The 20,679-nt window shown below is 40.0% G+C and overlaps 1 protein-coding gene across 22 annotated transcripts in view; it reads right to left on the reverse strand.

Annotated features, from left to right (window-relative positions):
* FOXP2 (forkhead box P2) overlaps positions 1-20,679 on the reverse strand; it is a 727,796-nt gene that overhangs the window by 63,590 nt on the left and 643,527 nt on the right. For all 22 annotated transcript variants that reach the window (XM_053252207.1, XM_053252200.1, XM_053252222.1 and 19 more), the window contains 3 exons: positions 19,960-20,064; positions 3,239-3,326; positions 280-363 (listed from right to left, as the gene is read on the reverse strand). In XM_053252207.1, the coding sequence (XP_053108182.1) occupies positions 280-363; positions 3,239-3,326; positions 19,960-20,064 (277 nt within the window). The remainder of the gene's footprint in view (positions 1-279; positions 364-3,238; positions 3,327-19,959; positions 20,065-20,679) is intronic.

The following is a 20,679-nucleotide window of genomic DNA, read 5'->3' on the forward strand; positions in this document are numbered from 1 at the left end:
GAAGATATTCTGTCTAGCTTCAGCTGCAAGGCAGTGATTTGTGCACTTATAGGTGTACTTTGTTTAGTGTCACCTATGGCGCAGATTGGATAGATTTTGTAAAAGATAGCATTACTTTTAAAGAAACATACAATTTGACAAGCTATTGCATTTTACCTTCATTTTATTGCCATATTTTTCATCACACTCATTGTTTTCCAACTGTCACTAAATTGTTCATTTTCTTAGTCTGTTACATTCATGGGCCTATTTACTGTTTATAAAGCAATATGCACTTACAGGTTTTGGAGATGGCTTGGGCTCTGAGGGTCGCATGTGCAAGTGGGTCATCATTGCCTGAAGACGTTCACGTTCTTTAGAAAGCTGTTAAAGAAAGAGTGAGATCAGAAGCATTTTAGAAATGACTAATACAGCTATTTTATTTCAGTGATACATCTTATCACTGGAGACTGTTGTAGGGTAATGGTTCCTGTATATCAATCCTATGTCAGTAGAAACTTTTATACCAAGAAAGGCAACTTTGCCTCTTCTGGGGGTCAGGAGGGGGAAGTCCCACATAAAGCTGTTCTTATGTTTAAAAGGTCAGGGAAAACAAATAATACTTCATCTTTTTGTCAATAAGAGAATTAAGGTCACCATTGCCTCGACAGTAACAAGTTACTAAGACCATAAATTAGACGGCCCATAGTGTCTCTTTAAAGTCCTGTGGACACTGTTAGTAATGGACTAGTGCCAACAACTGTGAAGGGGTGAAGGGTCCTCATAGCACTGTGCCTGCCAGGATTGTCTGCACACTTCATCCATTCCCACTGAGGTCCAGTTAGTGCCCCCTGCAATCTGCCATCATCAATCTAATTCAATAGAGTGACAGGGACCAGGCAGTGTGAAATGCTGAACTCTGCCACTAAGCCGACATCTACACTGCACTGGGTCTCATTACAACTGATGGACCTTACTTTTCTATCAGTCACACAAAAGAGAGAGGGAAAAAAGAACTCATAATTGGTCACCCTGCACGCAGAAACTCCATTCGGCCTTTCATGTTACAGCAGAGCCTTTGTAAAGTGTAAACAGCTCCTTCAAGAACCCTTCAACATGCTTCAGAACACATATTTACAACACCATTTTTATTTTTTATTATAACTGATTCCCAATTGATTTTTCACAGCTTCCCCCTCGCACTTATTTTTCTTGCTTTTATCCTCTCAAGAGAACAATATCTAAAGTTTTAGATACTGAGAGTATCTAATTATCTAAGACCTAGAAATAAATTTTCATGCAAGTCTTTTTTCAGCAAACACAAACACACTAATAAGATAAAAATCTTAAAAGCAATGGTCTCGAAAGGTTAATTTGGATACCTATAAAACAATTAATATGCCTCTATAAATCAAAGCTTTAAACTTGCTTTCCAGCAAAGTTTGGGCTTGTGTTTCCTGTTGGATTCAGTACAAGATACCACACAATACAAAACAGAATGCAAGCACCTATCTTCATTTCTTTATGCCAATTTATAGCCCATCTTAGACCTAAGGGTTTGGTAGGGGCAACAAAAGCAAATGTTCCTTCTCAATAAACTAGAACAATTTTTTTACTGATCTAACTGTATTTCTCCACTGTTTGTGAGTCCCAAAGGCCAGCCCAAACATGTAGGCATTACACTGGTTCCAAAAGGTGGTCAGGCCCAGAATTTTCCAAGTCTGTAGTTCCACAATTGGAGGACAACCAGTGAGAATGACTCCATTTAAACCCTTCCTGTCTGAACTCGACATACAGCTGCTATCATGAAGAGGGCACCCTTGATAAATCTCAGTTGTATTAGGGCATATGTACCTAGAGATAACAGATTACACTTACACATTTACTTGACAACAACAACAGTCGTCCCTTGCCAACTGCGGGGGTTCTGTTCCTGGAAACCCTCATGGTTAGCAAATTGGATTGAACTGGAATATATGGCAACTCATCTGCCTGACAAACCTGCCAGTTCATATGAATCCTTGCCCATCCCCAGTTTAGCGTTCTATACTCTTACTGTCCCATCTACTTGGGCCTTACCAGATGCACAATTTGGAGCTCACCTACACCTTTTCCTTGTTGCACTAAAGGTGAGGAGTCATATTTTCTCCCCTATAGACAGCAGAATGTAAAGCTGACAACTCTGAGGGCTGATTTACATAAGCTATTCAAGAGGTAATAATAGTTTTACTTGTGAGCTACTGATAACTACTGTCCATACATGATAGAAAGACCATCACATGTTTAGTCACCATATGATTAAAAGCTAGCATGTCATCATATGAATAAAATAGTTGTGAAAGCTAGCCCCTAGAAGTGGGCAGAGAGCAACAGAATTATGGAAATATCCTACTTTCAATGACCTTTTATAACTTTAACTCCTGTGGTTCACTTGGACACTGACCTATGGAAACAATTCAGAGAAGAGTGGGAGCCTACCTCATTAGGCCTCCATCGCCTACCCCATTAGGCCTCGATCCCTGGTGACAGCCACCCAGAACCAAAGCAGCCAAAGCTTGCCACTTCCCTGGAGAATTGTGAAGCACTGAGGACCTGTTAGATTTCTGGCTGCCTTGCCTGGCCCAGTTTTGGGCACTAAACCTAGATCTGATCTCTCTCCCTCCCTATCGTGCACTCTCTCTCTATCTCTCTGCTAGGAGCCAGCAAAAGTGGCTCCTATTAGGTTTGAGTAGAACTTGGAAAAAGTCTTACATGAAAACTAATCCCACCACCATGAAGATAAAGGAGAACAAATGAGGCTTTCCCATCCTATGGAAGGGAAATATGGGGAGGTTTTATAGGTGGATGACATTATGTGTGCCCAAATATGTCTGTCTGAGATAATGGGTATGTGTATGCATGCATGTGAATGGGTGTGTGTTCATTAACTTGTGGCAGAGGGAGGTCCCAAAGAATTAGTATTTATTTGTGAAGGAAAGGTAAGATGCAGAATTTGACTTTTAATGTATTCATCCTATAGCATAAAGAAAAGGGCAAAGCCTCCCAAAGAAATTTAAGGAACAAGTCAAAAGTCCATAGTGCAAAAGGTTGGCAGCTTATCTCAGAGTAATTATATAATTTAATTAAAAGATTATCTTGATTTAAAAACAAAACAAGAAACATGCTCATAAATGTCATTACGGTATATAGAATGCAATACAAAGAACCATATTTCCTCAAAAATGTTAAACAAATCAAGAAGACGTATATTTTCTCAAACCTGTATTTCTAATTGCTGAACCACCTGCATTTGCACCCGACACTGAGCAGTGCTTCTGTCATCCAATGCATGTTCATTATTAAGGTGCCTAGTAAAAGAAGCAATAATAGAAACAAAACATTAGATGCATGTTGGTAACCATCTAAATCCCACTGCAAGTTTGTTCTGCAAACATAATTCTTATTAATGGAGAAAGGAAGATTTTATCCCCCAAAGAAACAGTCATATGAAATTCAGTTCAAACAAACAAGCAAACCTAAGTATCAACATGCATAATAGGGCTGCCCTTGCACTTTGTGGTTAAAAACTAGGGGTGCGCACGAATAAAAAATTGCAATTAGTTTTGAATTCAAATCAAAACCTGCTGCTTTGATTCGAATATGAATGCACTCTGCTCGAAACAAGGTCGATTTGATTTGGACTTGACTAGATACTAATCAAATCTGAATCAATTCAACCTGTACTGTGTGTGTGTGTGTGTGTGTATTTAGCATTTAAGTGTTCACTTAGCATTTAAAAACAAAAACAAAGAGGCCCCCGGAGGATAGTAGGCACCAGGTTGCCGTCGCCTCTGCCTCCCCAGTGCTGCTGATAGCTCTAAAAGGTGCTTCCATACCTCTTCTTTGGCAAAGGAGGATGGCGGGTTGGGTTGCTGCCTCCCCCCCCCCCCGCTGCAGGCCGCTGCAGGCCAGGGGGGAGGCAAGAACCCAACCCACCATCCCCCTTTGCCAAAGCACAGAGGCACCCTTCACAGCTGTCAGCAGCACCAGGGAGGCGGAGGCGACCTGACCACGATCCTCTGGCACCTCTTTGTTTTTGTTTTTAAATGCTAAATCGGTCACAGAGTACCACTAGATTTATGTAGTGGACTTTATGGTTGTGAGAAAGTATCATTATTGGCTCTGTAAAGAGGTATCTAGTTTGGTACCAAACTAGATGTCTTGACTGAGCTATTGGCCAAATGTGAAGCACATGAAAATGGGTTACAGGGGAACAATGTTGGCAGTAAAGAAGCTCTCACTCCTTTTATACAACTGTTCATTCCTTTCACATCTCCTTTGTAAGAACTGAAGAGTTACAACATGCCTAAATGAGAGTTCTGCGTGTTCCTTTAACCACAATCTCAATGTGAAATTACAGGAAAGGCTTTGCTCACCACTATTTTCATGCAGACCTGAAACAATGTTGCCAACTGAGGACAGTTGCCAACTCTTCCCCACCACCACATCTAGGATTATGGAGAGCAGTTGTCTGCCAGGTGAATGACTGGGTGATGCTAGTAACTATGAAACAGCTGAAAGACTTGTTGGCATTACATTATCACAATCCGCACTCTTCATCATAGAGACAGTTCTCCTTGATGCTTCTGAGTTTATCAAAAATGTCTGTTTAAACAAACTGTGCAAACGAAAGGATACTGAACTACACAATGAGCCTTCTTTTCTTGGATTGTTTTTGAAAAATGGTGGGAGCAAGGATAAACACAAATGTGATGAGGGTAGTAAAGACTGTTTTGAGAAGATTTAAAATTACTGAAGAAATGAGGTGTTGTTCACCAGCATATTCAGTGATTCACATTCCCCCCACCGCAAGTCCAAATACAGTACATGAATCCATTTGGATTAATGCCCTGTTCAGATTGTACTTTCCAAAGCCAATAGCTCAATCAGCTAAGAGTCTTGATCTTTTGCACACCAAGCATGTACACCACATTTAAGAAGTAGCAAATGAAGTGTGCTATACCATGTTCATCTGAATGTGGGATTTCCCTGACTTTACAATCCATTTTGGGGAGACGCATTAAAGAAACTGTCTTATCAGGTTGATAATTCTTCCTTGAAATTATAAATTTAAGAAGATCTTGATTTTTAAAGAACCTCAACTGACTTTGGCCTGGTTCGGATGTCATAGCTTCAGATCCTTATTTATTTGGAAACTGTGGCTAGAATAACTGAGGATCACCTGGTTTGGACATATTGACAGACTATGGCTAAGTGGGGATTGGAACCAGAATAATTTCTTAACTCATGCACAAAGGGGAGTAGGGAGCATGAGTACCCAAAGATAAGGAATATTGTTCAAAATCAGGATTCAGTTCCAGCGCCAAGTGACAACTGAACAGGACCTTTGTCTATAAATGAAAACAGGTGATTTAAGTTTGAAGAGATATTTCCCCCCCTTAAGCTTTTGAGTAAAATCATAGTTCATTTCTAGAACCAGGTGTAATACTTCAGGACACCATCTGTGTCAAACGGTTCAAGTTTTTTGTTAATCATGGCCTAATGACTGATATTGAAATTACAACAAACAGTAAGTTAATTGATGTATTAATTTGCTGTGTGACACATCACAGAATTCTGATCTGCACTTTACAGATATTCTTAAACTATGTCTATGATTTATTATTGCAATTACAGTTTTAGCAGTTTGCGGGGGTTAATTTGATACAAATCTAAATTATTCACAGATTTCCAAATAAATATGACAGGGTAATACTGAATCTAATAAATATGGGGATTACTTTTTAAGCAAAAATGATTGAAACACACAGATAGATGAAATGCACATACAGATGAATAACTACTATCGCCCTAACAAGGGATACTTTGAATACTTGTACACATTTTGGACACACGTGATAAATGTTGGAGTTATAAACACATACTGAAAATCATTTGACAGTTATCTACATTCCTATTCAAAGTCTATAATCCTGGACAGTTTTCAAGGATTGTAAAATGCCTCAGAAAATTAGAATATTACATGGAACCAAGAAGACAAGGATTGAAGAATAGAAGGCTTCCTGCACTTTTCAGACGGCAGGGAAGGGGGCGGGCGGGCGGGCGGAAGGACATCTCGCTGCCGCCCGCCCGAGCGCGGTAGGACTCGGTCCGGGTGAGATTTAAGGGGCCGAAAGAGCTTCGAGGGGGCTTCCCGAGGGGGCTTCAGCGGCGGCAGCTGCCGCCCGCCCGAGCGCGGAGCCATCGTAGAGAATAGAAACGGGCAGAGAGGGATCCTGCAGCCCGCATTTTTTATGGTATTTACGGTGCAAAAACTGGAAAGGGCGGGAGGGGTAAGTAAAGCCCCTCCCGCCCTTAATGGAACCCCCCACCCCAGTGCCGAACCGCAGCTCCGCGGTTCCATGCACACCCCTACCACTCACTGGGTGACCATGGGCTAGACACCACCTCTCAATGCAACCTGATGTGCGGATAAAAGATGAATGAATAGGAGAATCACATGCTCTGCACTGAGTACCTTGGAGGAAGTGCAGCGTACTACTACTACTACTACTACTACTACTACTACTATTACTACTACTAAAACTAATAATGTGTCTAAAGAACACATATAGGACATACAATGAAAGAGAACTTTCATTTCACATGTATGTAACAGTCTCAAACCAGTTATCCTGTTTATAGATACATAAGCTATGGGTTCAATTTTCAAAAATTGAAAGTGTGTGTATATTGCAATAAGACCCAGCAGGAAAAAACAAGAGCTGAAAGCAGTTTGATTTTTTTAGAAAGGCCATTTAAGGTCCCCAAAGAGCAACATGCTGATAGAATTTGGGAAGGCTTAATTGGGAAGGCATCAGCACCATCTGGATGAGTGCACATCAGCTGAAAGGAAAGGAATGGCAGGGACAGCAGCATGAAAGAAGAGGAAGCAACTGTACACATTGGAAATGTCCCTGATGCACCTTGAAAATGTTATCAGTGGAAAATTATTTTATACTCTTAAATTATTTTATACTCTTTAATAAAAACTGCTGGAAAAGGTGAACTGCAGCACAGACGTTTTCCCAAGCACTTTTAACAAAGGATAAACTTTTTCCCATGATAAAGAAATGTTTTTGAAATGAATCAGGAACACTACCAGTCTGTACAGCTATTTTTTTCTCTTTCATCTCCCACAATTATTTTTGATATCCTGTTGCTGTTGTTGTTAACAAAACTAATTGTTGCTGCTGCTGCTAATGACATGAACCTGACTCCATTTCTTTTCCCACTGGGTATTTCAAACATAGGGAAACAGCTATCAAGCATAAAGACTGAGATGGATTTGTGCTGAAATTGTGTTGGTTTATTACTTAAAGGGGAATCACTATGGGCCAGTCCATGCTGATTTCCTATCTATGTGTTCAGAAACATGTTTCCACACAAACAGCCTTTGAAAGAGTGTAGGACAAGTTAGCAGATGAGGAGGCAAGCAGCCATTTGGAAGATACTAAAAGGCGGGCGGGGGGCAGGGTCTGTGTAGTAGAGGGGCTGCTGTGTGGGGGGAAAACTTTTGTCAGATTTTAGATCCCCCCAAAAAGGGATCTCACTCTATGCTTGCTTATGTTACCACTTTTCCTGAGTTTGAAGTCTGTGAAATAATATATTACTATTCATATAGCTTATATATATTTTAGGTCACAGATAGTAGGATAAAAATGCTTCCAAACAGGGAAAAGAAAAAAAGTGAGATAAAATGTTACTACTTTTGTAAAAAGTATCCATGTTGGTATGAAAAAAGAAAAGTCACTTGCATCAATGAAAGTTGGAATGGATTTACTTTCAGTCAAGTTTCCAGTGGACACCTAGCCATTTCAATTAACCCCTGTGTAACTTGGTACTCTTGTCAGTCTTGGCTTAGAAGAATCCCAGGACTAAAATAGCAATGTGCTAGAGGTCAGGGCAGAGGTACCTTGGCAGTAGTCTGTGGGGGAATTTAAACAGAACTTGTCTGAACTAAGTTCAACTCCAGTCAGTACTATTCTGAGCCTCAGTTTAATGAGTGCTTAAAAAAAAAAATCACCCAAACATATTTTAACTGAAGAAGTTTACAAACTGAAGTTATTTCTCATATAAGTATCTATTGTTCAATAGAAACTCTTTAGAAGGATTTTGTAACAAATGTTTATTGTCTGAAATGAATCATCCTCAATGCTTATAATCTACATAATTAAATTAAAAACCTGTTCCCTCGCTTTGTTGAAATAAAGGTTTAGAAAATTTTACAATACTTACTTAAATTAACTGGATTGTAGTCAATGCTACAACAGTTATCAAGGCTATTTCCATGTGCTATTTGCTGGGCTAGGCTGCGCGAGATCAAGACCAATTCCGGCACTGCCCTCACGCCCAGCCCCGCTTTTGAACCTGGCATTTAGCCAAGGTTAAGCAAAGCTGTGCTTCACTTAACTTTGGCTGGTAATTGTGTACACGATCACCGCTGGGCTCAACAGCTCCCCCCCACCAACCCACCGCCACTGCCAGCAGTGAGCTGTGGGAAGAAGTAGCTGTGCCTGTAGTGAGGGGTACCCTGGAATGTGGGAGGGCGAAGCCCTCCTGCTCCCAGCTCTTACTTTCGCTGCACCACTGCTTGTGTGGGTGTGTGGTGTGGTGAAGGCAAGAATGGCTGCTGCTCCTCCCTTACCTGCAGTCCATGAAATGGATGCCAAAGGCCATGTGCATGACCTTATCATCTGCTTCTAACACACTTCAGCCATCAATAGTATTTAGAGGGTCTACTATTTAGAGGGTCTAGTCAGGAAACACATCATCTCTTCCTGTATAGTAAAGTATGCTGTCCTGCATACTTTGACCATTTTATATACAGTAATCCCTCGACCTACGAACTACTCGACTTACGTTGTTTTCGAGTTACGAGCGACAAAAAAGACCGGAAGTAGTTGCCAGTTTAGATTCAGCTTACTCGACCTACGAATTTTTAGATGCGGCTTCCTCGAATTACGAATGTTTTCAGACTTCCGTGGTGCGCTCCTCGACTTACGAAAATTTCGACCTCTGAACATGCGTTCGGAATGGATTATTTACGTAAGTCGAGGGACCACTGTATTAGATAGTCACAAAACATCATTTACATAATGAGTTCTGGAACCTTAAAACAACTAACATCAATTTGAAAACTATAGTTTGTTCAAGCAGAGAAACAGAAGATTTGTTGAAAGGAAGACACATTGCAACAGGCGAGCTGTATACAGGTTGTGTACAGACAAAAGCTTGTCAGAGAGTTTGAGATTATATTGTACAGCTGTCATTGCTTGTAGCATATATGCTCATGCTTTTTGTCTTGCATGTTCTCTTATCAAAGCAGCAGTTTGGAAAGGTGAAACTACATGCCAGCAGTTCAGTCTGCTCTGCTATAAGAGATGAGAGTAAATATCATGGGCATCTGTTAGATAGTGCTCATGATGAGTAACACATTATCCCCCTCCCACACTGGAACAGCGTTGGAGCTGAGTGTTAGTGGTTTTTTAAACCTTAATTTTACATAGATGAAAAGACAAAACTTTATCTATATATTCATACAGATAGCCTTTAAAAAAAAAAAAGACCGTTCCTTCTCAGAAACACTCTACCGTTCAAATCCAGCGGCTGACATCTCCACTGATGGTAGAGAGGTACAGCATTTAGTAATCTTGAGTTGTGCTGCACATGTTTGTGGTGGTGATTTTAGCCAATCCCTCTCCTCCGGAAGTGCTCATTTCAACCAAGAACTAGGTCCCTGAGGACTGTGTGACCCTCAGGGAGCTGCTTCGGGGGGTGGATATTGGCAAATGTTATTCCCTTGTCACACAGCGTGACTCTGGATTAATACATACTGTGGAGGAACTTTGCCTCTGCACCATTTGTGGAGATGTTGGCCATTTCCCCCTTTCCCCTCTGTTTCCCTTAGGAATGCTGTTCTAACCAATTTCACCATTCCATTGAGCTGTGTGAGATAAGAAAAGCAGCTGCAATTAGGAATTAACATTCTTCTCCCCATGCAGTAAGGCACTCCTACTCTATTATGCCTGTACAATTAGCAAGCTACCAATGTCAGATTGGGGCTAGAGTTATAGCAGTGTTATGAGGGAAGAAGCTTATTGTCCTGTATACAGTCTAGAAACAAAACTAGAAATAATACACCAATACCCAAACAATGTTGGAAAACAGTAATCTGGGTTGATGGAAATATATACAAGGCCGTTTTAAAGAAAATCTGAAACCCCACCTATCTGTTTGGTTGCAAAGAGGGGAAATGGAATCTGAATTGGGTCCAGCCCTGCTGCCCTCCCATACAGCTAATTGCCAGGATTTTAGTGACTAAAAAGGGTTTTGCATGCACAGCTCTGGCTCTTGCATCACAGAGGGGAAAATGCACACACAGCAGCTAGCTGCACACGGATTCTCCACCCAGCTAGGGATACATGTGCGCATTGTGCCTTCGCTGGATTGGGCCACAAATGTGTTTACATTTTCATTCTAATTCATCTTTTTATATTTAAAGAACGAAAAACCTGCAAAATGTTTGCATTTATGTGCTCAAGTCTTAGAGACCTATTCAATTTATCTGTGCTGCTTTTATTCGGCTAGCGACTGTAGACTACAATAATAGTCAATGAGGTTTTGTCTTGATTGAATTTTTCAGGAGAACACAAAAGAACCTTGCCATTAAAATAGTCCTTTATTCTGCTGTATGAAGGCGAAAGGTTTTTAAAGTGTTGTGATGTTCAGTAATGAGCTTCTATCTAAATTATCATTGGTGACAAACTCACAAAGCACTTTGAGGACACATAGTTATGAAATGCCAGAGCTGCCACTTTCTTTCCTGTAATTATAGGCTAGCTTGCAGCCCCTTCAATGATCATTTATAGAACAGCCTCCAGTGGATTACTGAGAACTTGAAAAACACATACATACCTCTGCCACATCTCCCTTCTCCTTTCCTTGCTATTGTTTACCAGTGATACGTAAAATAATGGGGCCTATTCATTTCCCCATCTTAATTATGCCAATCAAAGTACAGAAGTAGTGCTAGATATAAATACAATGCGAGGGGACTAAATAAATAGGCTATAAATTAACATGAAATTATGAATTCATGTATTTATGACTATTTTACACCCAAATTATTCTCTTTTATGCTTTTACAACCGTCTCAGGTACATATTGCTGTTCAAAAATTCTCTATGATTTATAAATCAAGAATGAGATAATACTGAAAAATGAGAGGATTGGTGGATTTTCTCAGTCAGTGCCTAATTGCTGTTTCAAAATGCATATGCAAAGGGACATTTCATTAATCATTTAATCATGTCCCTTGCAGGAAGTTGGAACTAATGTTGCAAATACCCTTTTCATATGAATGCTCCATAATACTATCTTATGCATTTGATATATTGCATATGTCATAAATTATAGCTGCTTCAAAAAGAACCAAGTGGGTTGTTATCGCTGAAGATGCTGGTTACAAAACCTTTATTAAGTCCCCCCCCCCACTTACTTATTGCTGGTTCTTTTTTTGCAGCTTCATTCTAGCCCCCAATAATGCTCTTTCTGATGGTAAAGGTCTGTAAATTACCCATGCAATCACCAACACCATTTCACAGACCTGTTCTACTTCTACTGGTCTGCTAACAAGGCGATTACACACAAATTACTGAATGCCTATGAAATATTTAAATGCATTCTACTCTACTATGCATTAATAAGAGCAAAGCAAGCGCTGGAATTCTGGTGAGCTCCAGTCCCTAATGTCCCCTAATGAGCCTCTTACTGTGACTGCAGTTCAAACAGAGAGGTGAAGAAAAAATGCAAAGGGTGCCTTCAGAAAGGCAGCACTGAACAAACATTGTGCAAGCCAGTTCTAATTTATGGGTCACTTTATAGGTATATTGATTTTTGTTTTCAAAATGGAATAAATGATGTGGTCGACTGATGTTCTTTCAAAACTGCATCTATGTGGGAGCTGCCAGACATGCACATGGAAAATTATAAATAGGCAGTCCTCTTTCTAAAGAAACAATTAGAAAAACATTCCAGCCTGACCAGAAAAAGTATAAGAATGATCCTCTTCCATTTGTCTAATATTTACTTTTCTCTTTCTATAGTGTTTAGGGACTAAAAGGTAAGTGCCAGCTTACCCTGCAATAGGACAAATTGTGAAACTAATTTTAAACATCTGAATCTCAGATTAATTGCAAATGGTGGCATTTCTAAAGATAAAATGGGGATCAGCTTTAAATACTAGCGTGTTGGAATTTGTTTTTACAAAATGTTTTACTTGCACATGAGTAGTGTGATTTATTTTGCATCATGCTTTAATGTTTAAACACTGACAGGAGTTTAAATACAAAAGGTATTTTGTATGTATGTCACTATTCAATGTATGTCAGTATTCATTTAGTTGATTGTGTCAGATGTCTTAGTTTTGAGGGATGATGGCACTGTCACCAAAAGCAACAACACTCTGACAAGTTCAAAGAATGCCAAAGAATGCCTTCTTGAGGTCATAATTTTGGAACCAGGCTGTTTAGTCAAAGCCAAAGAAAATCTACGTAATATGAGAAAGAGTATAACAATACATACCCCCCCCTCTCTCTGTGCGTGTATGTATTAAGAGAACTCCTCATATCAAGTCTGAGTAGTTATCACACTTGCCACTACATTTGGTTACCACCCTTTGAGGGCTATGATGATGATGATGATGATATTTGCCACTGGTGAACTATCTTCTTTTATAGCATGCCTCCTCTCTTTTTGTCAAGACTAACAATTCTGTCTCCATAGAGGAAAACATTGCCTGTCTTTGTACTGTAGATCATGTTTTGTTTTGCTGGCGTCTGCTGCATGCAGGTTAAAGAACGCTTGTCTGCTGGCTGGAATGCTATAGTGTAAACCTTTTGATTTAAAGCTCTAAAAGTCAAATCCATCTACACTCAAACTGACTTAGGACCAATGGAATGATAATTAGTTTTGCAGACAAAATACACCAAAGTTTTGTCATATGTTATTACGCTCTGACATTTATAAGACAGTAATGAAGAACTACTATTAAATGCTTTTAGTGATCTTCAGGGCTCTTTTCTTGGTGACCGGCAAAATGGTTAGCTTCTGTCAACACCTGTTTTATAGTAAAATTCCAAACAAATTCTTAAACATTTTTGGCAGTGTTTTAATCACTTTTTTCATGCTTAGTATTCTGTTCAATAATTGTTCTCTCTGCAGTTGTGTAAGAATATTTTCTGAGCTGACTTCAAATTTTGATGTTTTGCTTCCACCAAAAAGGATTTAATTGTGCAGAATTGCTTTTGTTGAATACATTGTGTAAAGAGTAACTGTAATCCTACACTACTTCATCAAGACTCAAAATCACCCAACAACTTTTGTTGGCTGAGCATTCCATGCAACAGTATATCAAAGGAATGGAACAGCTTCTTAGTATGTGTGTCTGATAAGACACTATGGGGACACCTAGTTATGTTTGTTTTGAAAATAACAGCCCAGTATTATTAATCTTATTAATCGTTTCCACTGCATGCAAGTTTGAATTTTGAAAAAAATGTTCTGAATATCTTAGTGCAGAGTAGCATAATTATATTTATCTTCAAAGTACTGATTCCTGGATGAACAAAAATGAACATACAAAAATCTTTCTTAGGTATAAGTCATATTCATTCCAAATCCTTTTATTATTTCATTTTTTTAAAAAATGAAGCAAAGCCACTGCATTTTCTGTCTTAATCCTCCTTTGCAAATGCCCCAGCACAGCAGTTGTTTTGGAGGGTATTTTTGTGCTTTAAAAATCCACAATTATGAAGGTAACAACTTTAACTGGTTTCAGAGCACAAGTTGGAGTTCACCTTATATACCAGGGACCTCTTCAAATTTGTCACAAGCATATTGCAGAAATATACACTACTAGATTTGGGTAACATTCCTGATGAATATTTTATTTCAGTACAGAATACTTGCATTAGCTCTATTAACAAGTACCACACTGTTTCAAGCCAGAACCTACAACATTCTTACACAGATTAGACTAAGAGCAAGGCCCTGAAAACTACTGCCATTAGTCCTGTCGTCCCCTATAAAGTTAATGGACTGGAAAAAAAATTAGTCATTCTTTGGGTTTAAAAAGTTTAAGTTGAATGGAAGGAAAGTGTTTTTAATCAAAATAGGACCTTGCAGTGTGAGTACAAAAGGTACAAAGGAGGCTACACACAAGGAAACAGAGAGATTGAGACTTTAATATTACTGGAAAACTTATTACTGTTTCAAACAGAAAGAAGCTAATGTTTGATACCTATAATTTTGCACTTAGGTTTAATACAGAAATACAAAAATGCTTTCAAATGGTATTTTCCATTGGGTTTGAGCAGGCCTCATGGCTTCCAGACTTCATACAATGCAGCAAGTGCTGGAAAATACTCCAGCCCCAGCCCCCTTTATGCAGCCTATGGCAGACTTCAGTTTTGTGGAATTTATCAAGCACCTGACATGACAAGCTGTATCTAGAGAAGGGACACGCATGTGAGGCCCAAGTTAAACAGGATGGAGAGACAAATGCAACATCTTCTCGGCCTGACGCAAGAACAATCAGGAAAGTGTTTCTACAAGTCACACAGCTGAGCAAAAATGGGCATGGTGGTACATGCAGAACTACATAAACATTAATCAAAATGTTTTTACTGACTGTGGACTATAAAACTGGAGACCTACAAAATAACTGTGAAAGCAGTGAGCTAAGCATTAACATCACTAGGCCCTGGAAGGATGGAAGTATTTATAAAAATTAGTTTTGCTTGGAGAGGAAAAGACTTGAACTAAGTTAGCTAAAACTCTTGGTATCAATTATGCTTAGAACAATATATGCAGTATGTAGGTTATTTTCACATGGAATAATTTCCAGCAGCTTATATAAATCCCACACGCAAATAGTAACCTCTTCAATCTACAAATAGAAATGGTAGAGATCAAGCTTGTTCTTCAGTAACTGAGAAAAATCTGTAGAATTGCTTTTTAATATATAGCTAAACGCTATTCTCCAAAAAATGACATAAATTATAAAATGAAATATGAAGGTAAATATGATTTACTGTAAATAGATGAGGATACAAGATACAAGCATTCAGACATCTTACAAAAACAAAGCTCTTCTACAAAGTCATTATGATGCTGTACATCTGGGCCTTGTTGTGAAGCTGCTGTTTCTATACACCCTGTTGTATACCATTTGTAAACAGGGCTTTCTGATGTTTCTGCCAACATCCTGGCAACAAAGCAGTGCAATTTCAAATGAGCTAATTAACTTAATTGTTGATGAAGCATGAAGCAGTTCATTCACCCTGTTAGCTGCACCATGACAACATAAGAGCCTCAGCTTGTGAAGTTACTCATCTATATAAACCTATCTATAACTTTCCATTAGGATTTCTTGTATGCTGAAGCCCTGAATGACGGTTCTATCAAAGATCACTCCATATGGGTGCAGCCCTCTCACTGTACACATAATGAAAATAATAGATAATTACATAAACTTCACAAAATTGTATATCCATCATAACTGGATACAGTACTTCTATTTTACATTTAAAAAGCATGCCCAACCACTCAGGTTGTTTTTAGTTTTGTGCATTTTGTGTTTAAATAGGCCATATACTGATGAAGTGTCCTGGCAAATGCATAGGATTTTTCATCTTTATATCTCAACAGCAGATACCACAATTTGCAATCTAACAAGCATTTGTCAAAAAGTTTAAAAAACAGCCTGCAATGTGACATGGGAAAAGAACAGTTTAAAGAGAAAAATAAGAAAAATTCCCTACATCTTCCTTCCCTCCACTGTTAAAATTGTCCAGTAATTAGGAATAAATTAGATTGTGAGCCCTTTGGGGACAGAGATCCATCTTATTCATTTATTATTTCTCTGTGTAAACCGCCCTGAGCCGTTTTTGGAAGGGTGGTATAGAAGTCAAATAAATAATAAATAAATAAATAAATAAATGGGCAATTTTCACAACAGAGGGAAGTAGGATCCTTCAAGGTTATGTACTGGGAGTGGTGTTTTTTAACTTATTCTTAAATGATCCTGAGTTAGGTTGAGCAGTAGGGTTGCCAAGTTTGCAGACTTATTCAATTTTTTTCAGGGTGGGGGGGAAAAATGCATGGCAAAGAGCTTCAAAAAGAAGTTTCTCCAAACTGGATGAATGTGTAACAAGATAGCAAATGAGGTTTAGTGTAATTAAGTATAAAGTGATGCACACTGTGGGGAAGGGGGGATCCCAGTTTTACATATACAGTGATGAGCTGGCAGTGACATTGCCAGAGACACTGGAGTCATGGTGGATAGGTCAATGAAAATGCAGACCCAGTGCATGCAAGCTGCGAAAAAGGCAAATTTCATGCCAGGGATGATTAGGAAAGGGACTGAAAATAGAGCTGCTAATATTATGATGCCCTTATACAATTCTGTGGTGTGGCCACAGCTGGAATAGTGGCCACACCACAGCTCTAGCCACACCTCAAAAATGTTATTGTGGAGCTGGGAAAGGTGCATAAGACGTCAACCAAAATAACCAGGGAAATGGAGCATCGTCCTTAAGAGACAGGGTTAGTACATTTGGGATTTTGTTTAGAAAATAGGTGATCAAGGGGCAACATGACTGAGTCTTTAAAAATTATGCATGATGTGGAGATAGCGGATAGAGAGAAGGCTTTCTCCCTCTCTCATAGCTTGATGACATCCAATTGGAACTGACTGGTAGGACAAAAGGAAGCACTCCATATTTGGTGCCACAAGATGTGATGATAGCCACCGACTCTAAAAAGGGGCTTAGACAAATTCATGGAATTCAAGTGTATTCAAAGCTACTAGTCATTATGGCTATATGCTACCTCCAGGTCTGAAGGCAGAATGTTTCTGGATACCTGTTGCTAGAGGGCAAACCACTGGGATGAGTTGTTACCTTCGAGCTCTGCTGGGTGCTTTCTAGATTACATGCCACAACAGTGTCACTACATGTCCATATGTCCAAGTGTGCTTCTGTACTGCCTCTGTTTCGACATCACAGACCCTGCGCTGTCAGCAAGATGCCATTCACATTTCTGATGCCTTCTTTTGGATTTTAACCTTCCGTTAGTCCTACAATGCTGCATGTGCGTTGCCAATAAATAGCTGTATTTTCCCGTTGTAGGAGGGTTACCCAAGCTATTTACGTTTTCAAAACAATCCTGCCAAGCCAAAAGCATTTTACTGCTGAACAGAGTGCAATCTGGAAAGTGCTCTGTTGGGCTTCCTAGATGCATCTGGTTGGCCACTTCATGAAACAGGATGCTAGGTTAGCTGGGCCTTCGGTCTGATCCAGCAGGGCTCTTGGTTTTCTCTCCACTGTCTAATGCAACCAAGGGCCACTGTACAGCCACTGAGGCTGGGGAGATGGAGGGTGAAGCTGGCAGGTTCAGAACTGGAAGCACCTGCATCATGAGCTCCCTCTGCCTGACCCACGGTGGCTGCCTCTACCTCTTTCTCTCTTCTTGCCATGACTTTAACTTGAGTTGCGTTGGCTGGGTTGGTCCACCTGGTCATTTTCCACACAGGGCTTTCAGTTTGCATCTCCTCCAGAATGGAGGATGTGTGTTCACATATCGGCCAGATTTACCCCAAAGTAACTGCAAGCTATTGGGGAGCACTTCACACAAAATTTGAGTTTTTCATTACACATTAGGAGTGTAGCCTGGGTAAAAAAAAATCCGCTTTTTGTGTCAGTTTTTGAGGGCAACTTTGAACTTGCAATAAACTTGCGGTAAAGCCCGCTGCGTGAAAAACGCCCTGGCAAATTATCAGCCTGTACAACTCACGTTAAAGCTGAGGCAAGAAGAGAGGGAAAGGCAGCTGTGGTGTGGCAGGAAGGCAGGCACACACACGCATATAGGTACAGCCACTTCTGTACCCACCTGCATTTACCCACGTAAATGCAGAGAGGCTTGTAAATGTTAGGGCCACGGGTTATAGCTTTGCTTGTGCAGCTCTGTACAGTACTGCAGCCTATGTGACCTGATCCAGGGGCTCCTTACTACTATGGGAACGCTAGCCTTTTACTAGGTATGCACCAACTGTTATCTCATCTCAATAAAAATAGCCTGGCCACTATTTGTCATGCTCTGGCAGCTTCTAAATTAGACTATTCCAATGCATTGTATGTAAAGGGAGGCTCACCTGGGCCTTTCCCAGATGCCGGGCTTAACCACAGGATTAAGTGGAGTAAAGTAGAGCAAGTTATAAGCCACATATATTAGCCACATATAAGCACAATTAAAGTAATCAGAAGAAACCTGGGGGCCATTTGCATAGGGCTGCTTTAATAGGGTTCCTCTTGGTTCCTGACAATTTTTTCCCATGCCCCGTTCATTAAGGGTGTGTGAGCTAGCTCCGAACCAAGCTGGCTTAGCTCGAAGGGTCGTCCTTGAACTGAACTAGAGGGGAGCCTGTCTGAGAGTGAGTTGAACCAAGCCCTGGCTTGAAGACCTGTCTCATATGCCCGCTCGACGAGTATATTTGTAAAGGGAAATCCAGCAAGATTTCCCTTTACAAGCAAAGGGCTAAATGTGCTGGATGGGGGAAGATTGAGGAGAAAGGTATATTTAGTCTGTCTTTTACCTTTAAAAACAAGGCGGGGACAGTCACCCTCCTACTCGCCTCCCAAATGACAGGCTTTGGGCTTCTGTGCATGCGTGGCTGCCATTACAGTGAGGTCTGCACATGCGCAGAGACCATTTGTGTCACCATGCAAATGGCCTCTGTGCATGCGCAGACCTCACTGTAATGATAGCCACGCATGCACAGAAGCCTGAAATGAGCCTCAGTGTGGCTGGCCTGTCATTTGGGAGGCTGGCGGGGGTGGTGGAAGGAGACCCCGCTGACACCTCCGCCATTCCAGCTGGCAGCAGAGGCTTGTTTTTAAAGGTAAAAGACAGACTAAAACTACCTTTTCCCTCATCCCGCCCCCCATTTAGCCCTATACTTGTAAAGTGGAATCCTTGCTGTCGATCACCTCAAGCCAGCTCGTGAGGTGGCTTGAGGGCAGAGCAGATTGGGCCTTGGCCCAATTGAGCCTGAACTGCACAGGCTGGCTCAAATTCAGTCCATATTCAAGACGAACTGGGCTAATGTCCGGCTTGCACATCTGTGCCATTCATACCACTTGCTCACAGGTCTTTCTATTATCCCTTCTGGATTTATCTCTGTTTCTTCTTCTTCTTTTGCTTCAGGTTTGCAGAAGGTCGACTTATTGACTGCCCAATCCATACGAATCCATACAGGATTCATTCAAAAAAAAATGTTGGAATGTTTGCTTGATGATCTTGCGGAACATTGATTGATCTATGCACCGGTGCAGGTGCGTACAATGGCAAGATCACCAAGCAAATGTTGAAAAAAAATTGAGAAAGGCGAGGCTTTAAGGAAAGGCGCTCTATCAGCATGCACCCTCCATACATCTCAGAAGAAACACTGGTGTATATCACATATCAAAGTATACAAAAAAAGCCACTGTAAAAAATGCAACTTTTTAAGGTGAAACTTTTTAGTGTGGAGATGATGTGGGCTAAGCTCCAATGCACAAGGGAAAACCCAAATTGTGTAATATTGCATATTACTAGAAGAATATATCAAAGGTATAGTCAAAAAAGCCCCTGTAAAATAGTCTGAGGTACATTACAGAAAAGGGCTAAGCAGATTAAACATTGTACCACTGAAAGGCCTACAGAAGTGTTTTATGTGAAAGTAACGATAACTCCCCTCAACAATTGCCCTTGATTATCTAGCTGTTTGCCATATAAACTAATAATAACTGAGCAAGGACTTTACCTTTCCCTGCTACTTTTGTTTCTTATTCAACTCTCTTTGCCCATTTAAAATAAAATAATAATAAAAACTCAACCTACTTTAAAAACTGTCCAAAATCTTCACAAATACTTTCACATCCAGGCCATTTGCAAACCCCATGGCCGTAGAGAGTATGAGAGGCTCCAGTCTCCTCATGTGATGAGCTGTGGTAAAAGAATAGAACATCAGACGCATCTCAAAAGCCATTACAGTTGGAGGCTGCTAGTGCCAGTCAGGTTATGATCAGTGACGAACAGGTCAAAACAGGTCAATTCAGCTCAGAGCGGTCAGAAAAATCTAATCGTTTTGCTGAATAGTTCAACTGCCAAGGCTAGATGATGTTCTAATTAGAGAAAAAATAGAGCCAAAGATTATTCTTAATAAAGGTTGGGAAAAAATATTGTATTTTGTACAGTTTACTAATTCTATCATATGACTTCAGTGTAACCCTTAGGTAATAAAAAATAAAAACACATCCGGAACGGATAAATTCTGCAAAAACAAAAAATCTTAGTCAGCAGACTTGTAATTGTTACTATATGTGATTTTAGATGTGTATTAATAAAATCAATAGAATACAGTATGCAGTCTTAACGAATGTTTTTATCCCAGGGCACTGTTTTCACAAGTTGCTTAATGTTGTGTATCCAAATAACCATATGCTTGATTCCATTTTTGGAAAAAGTCCATCACTTGGGTAATTATCAGTGACACTTCCTTTTTAATTCCACAGAGCTGCAGATTGGCTCTGTGTTCCAGAATAATCAACTACTTTCAGT

The sequence above is a fragment of the Hemicordylus capensis genome, chromosome 5 (assembly GCF_027244095.1).
Source record: "Hemicordylus capensis ecotype Gifberg chromosome 5, rHemCap1.1.pri, whole genome shotgun sequence".
NCBI lineage: Eukaryota > Metazoa > Chordata > Lepidosauria > Squamata > Cordylidae > Hemicordylus > Hemicordylus capensis.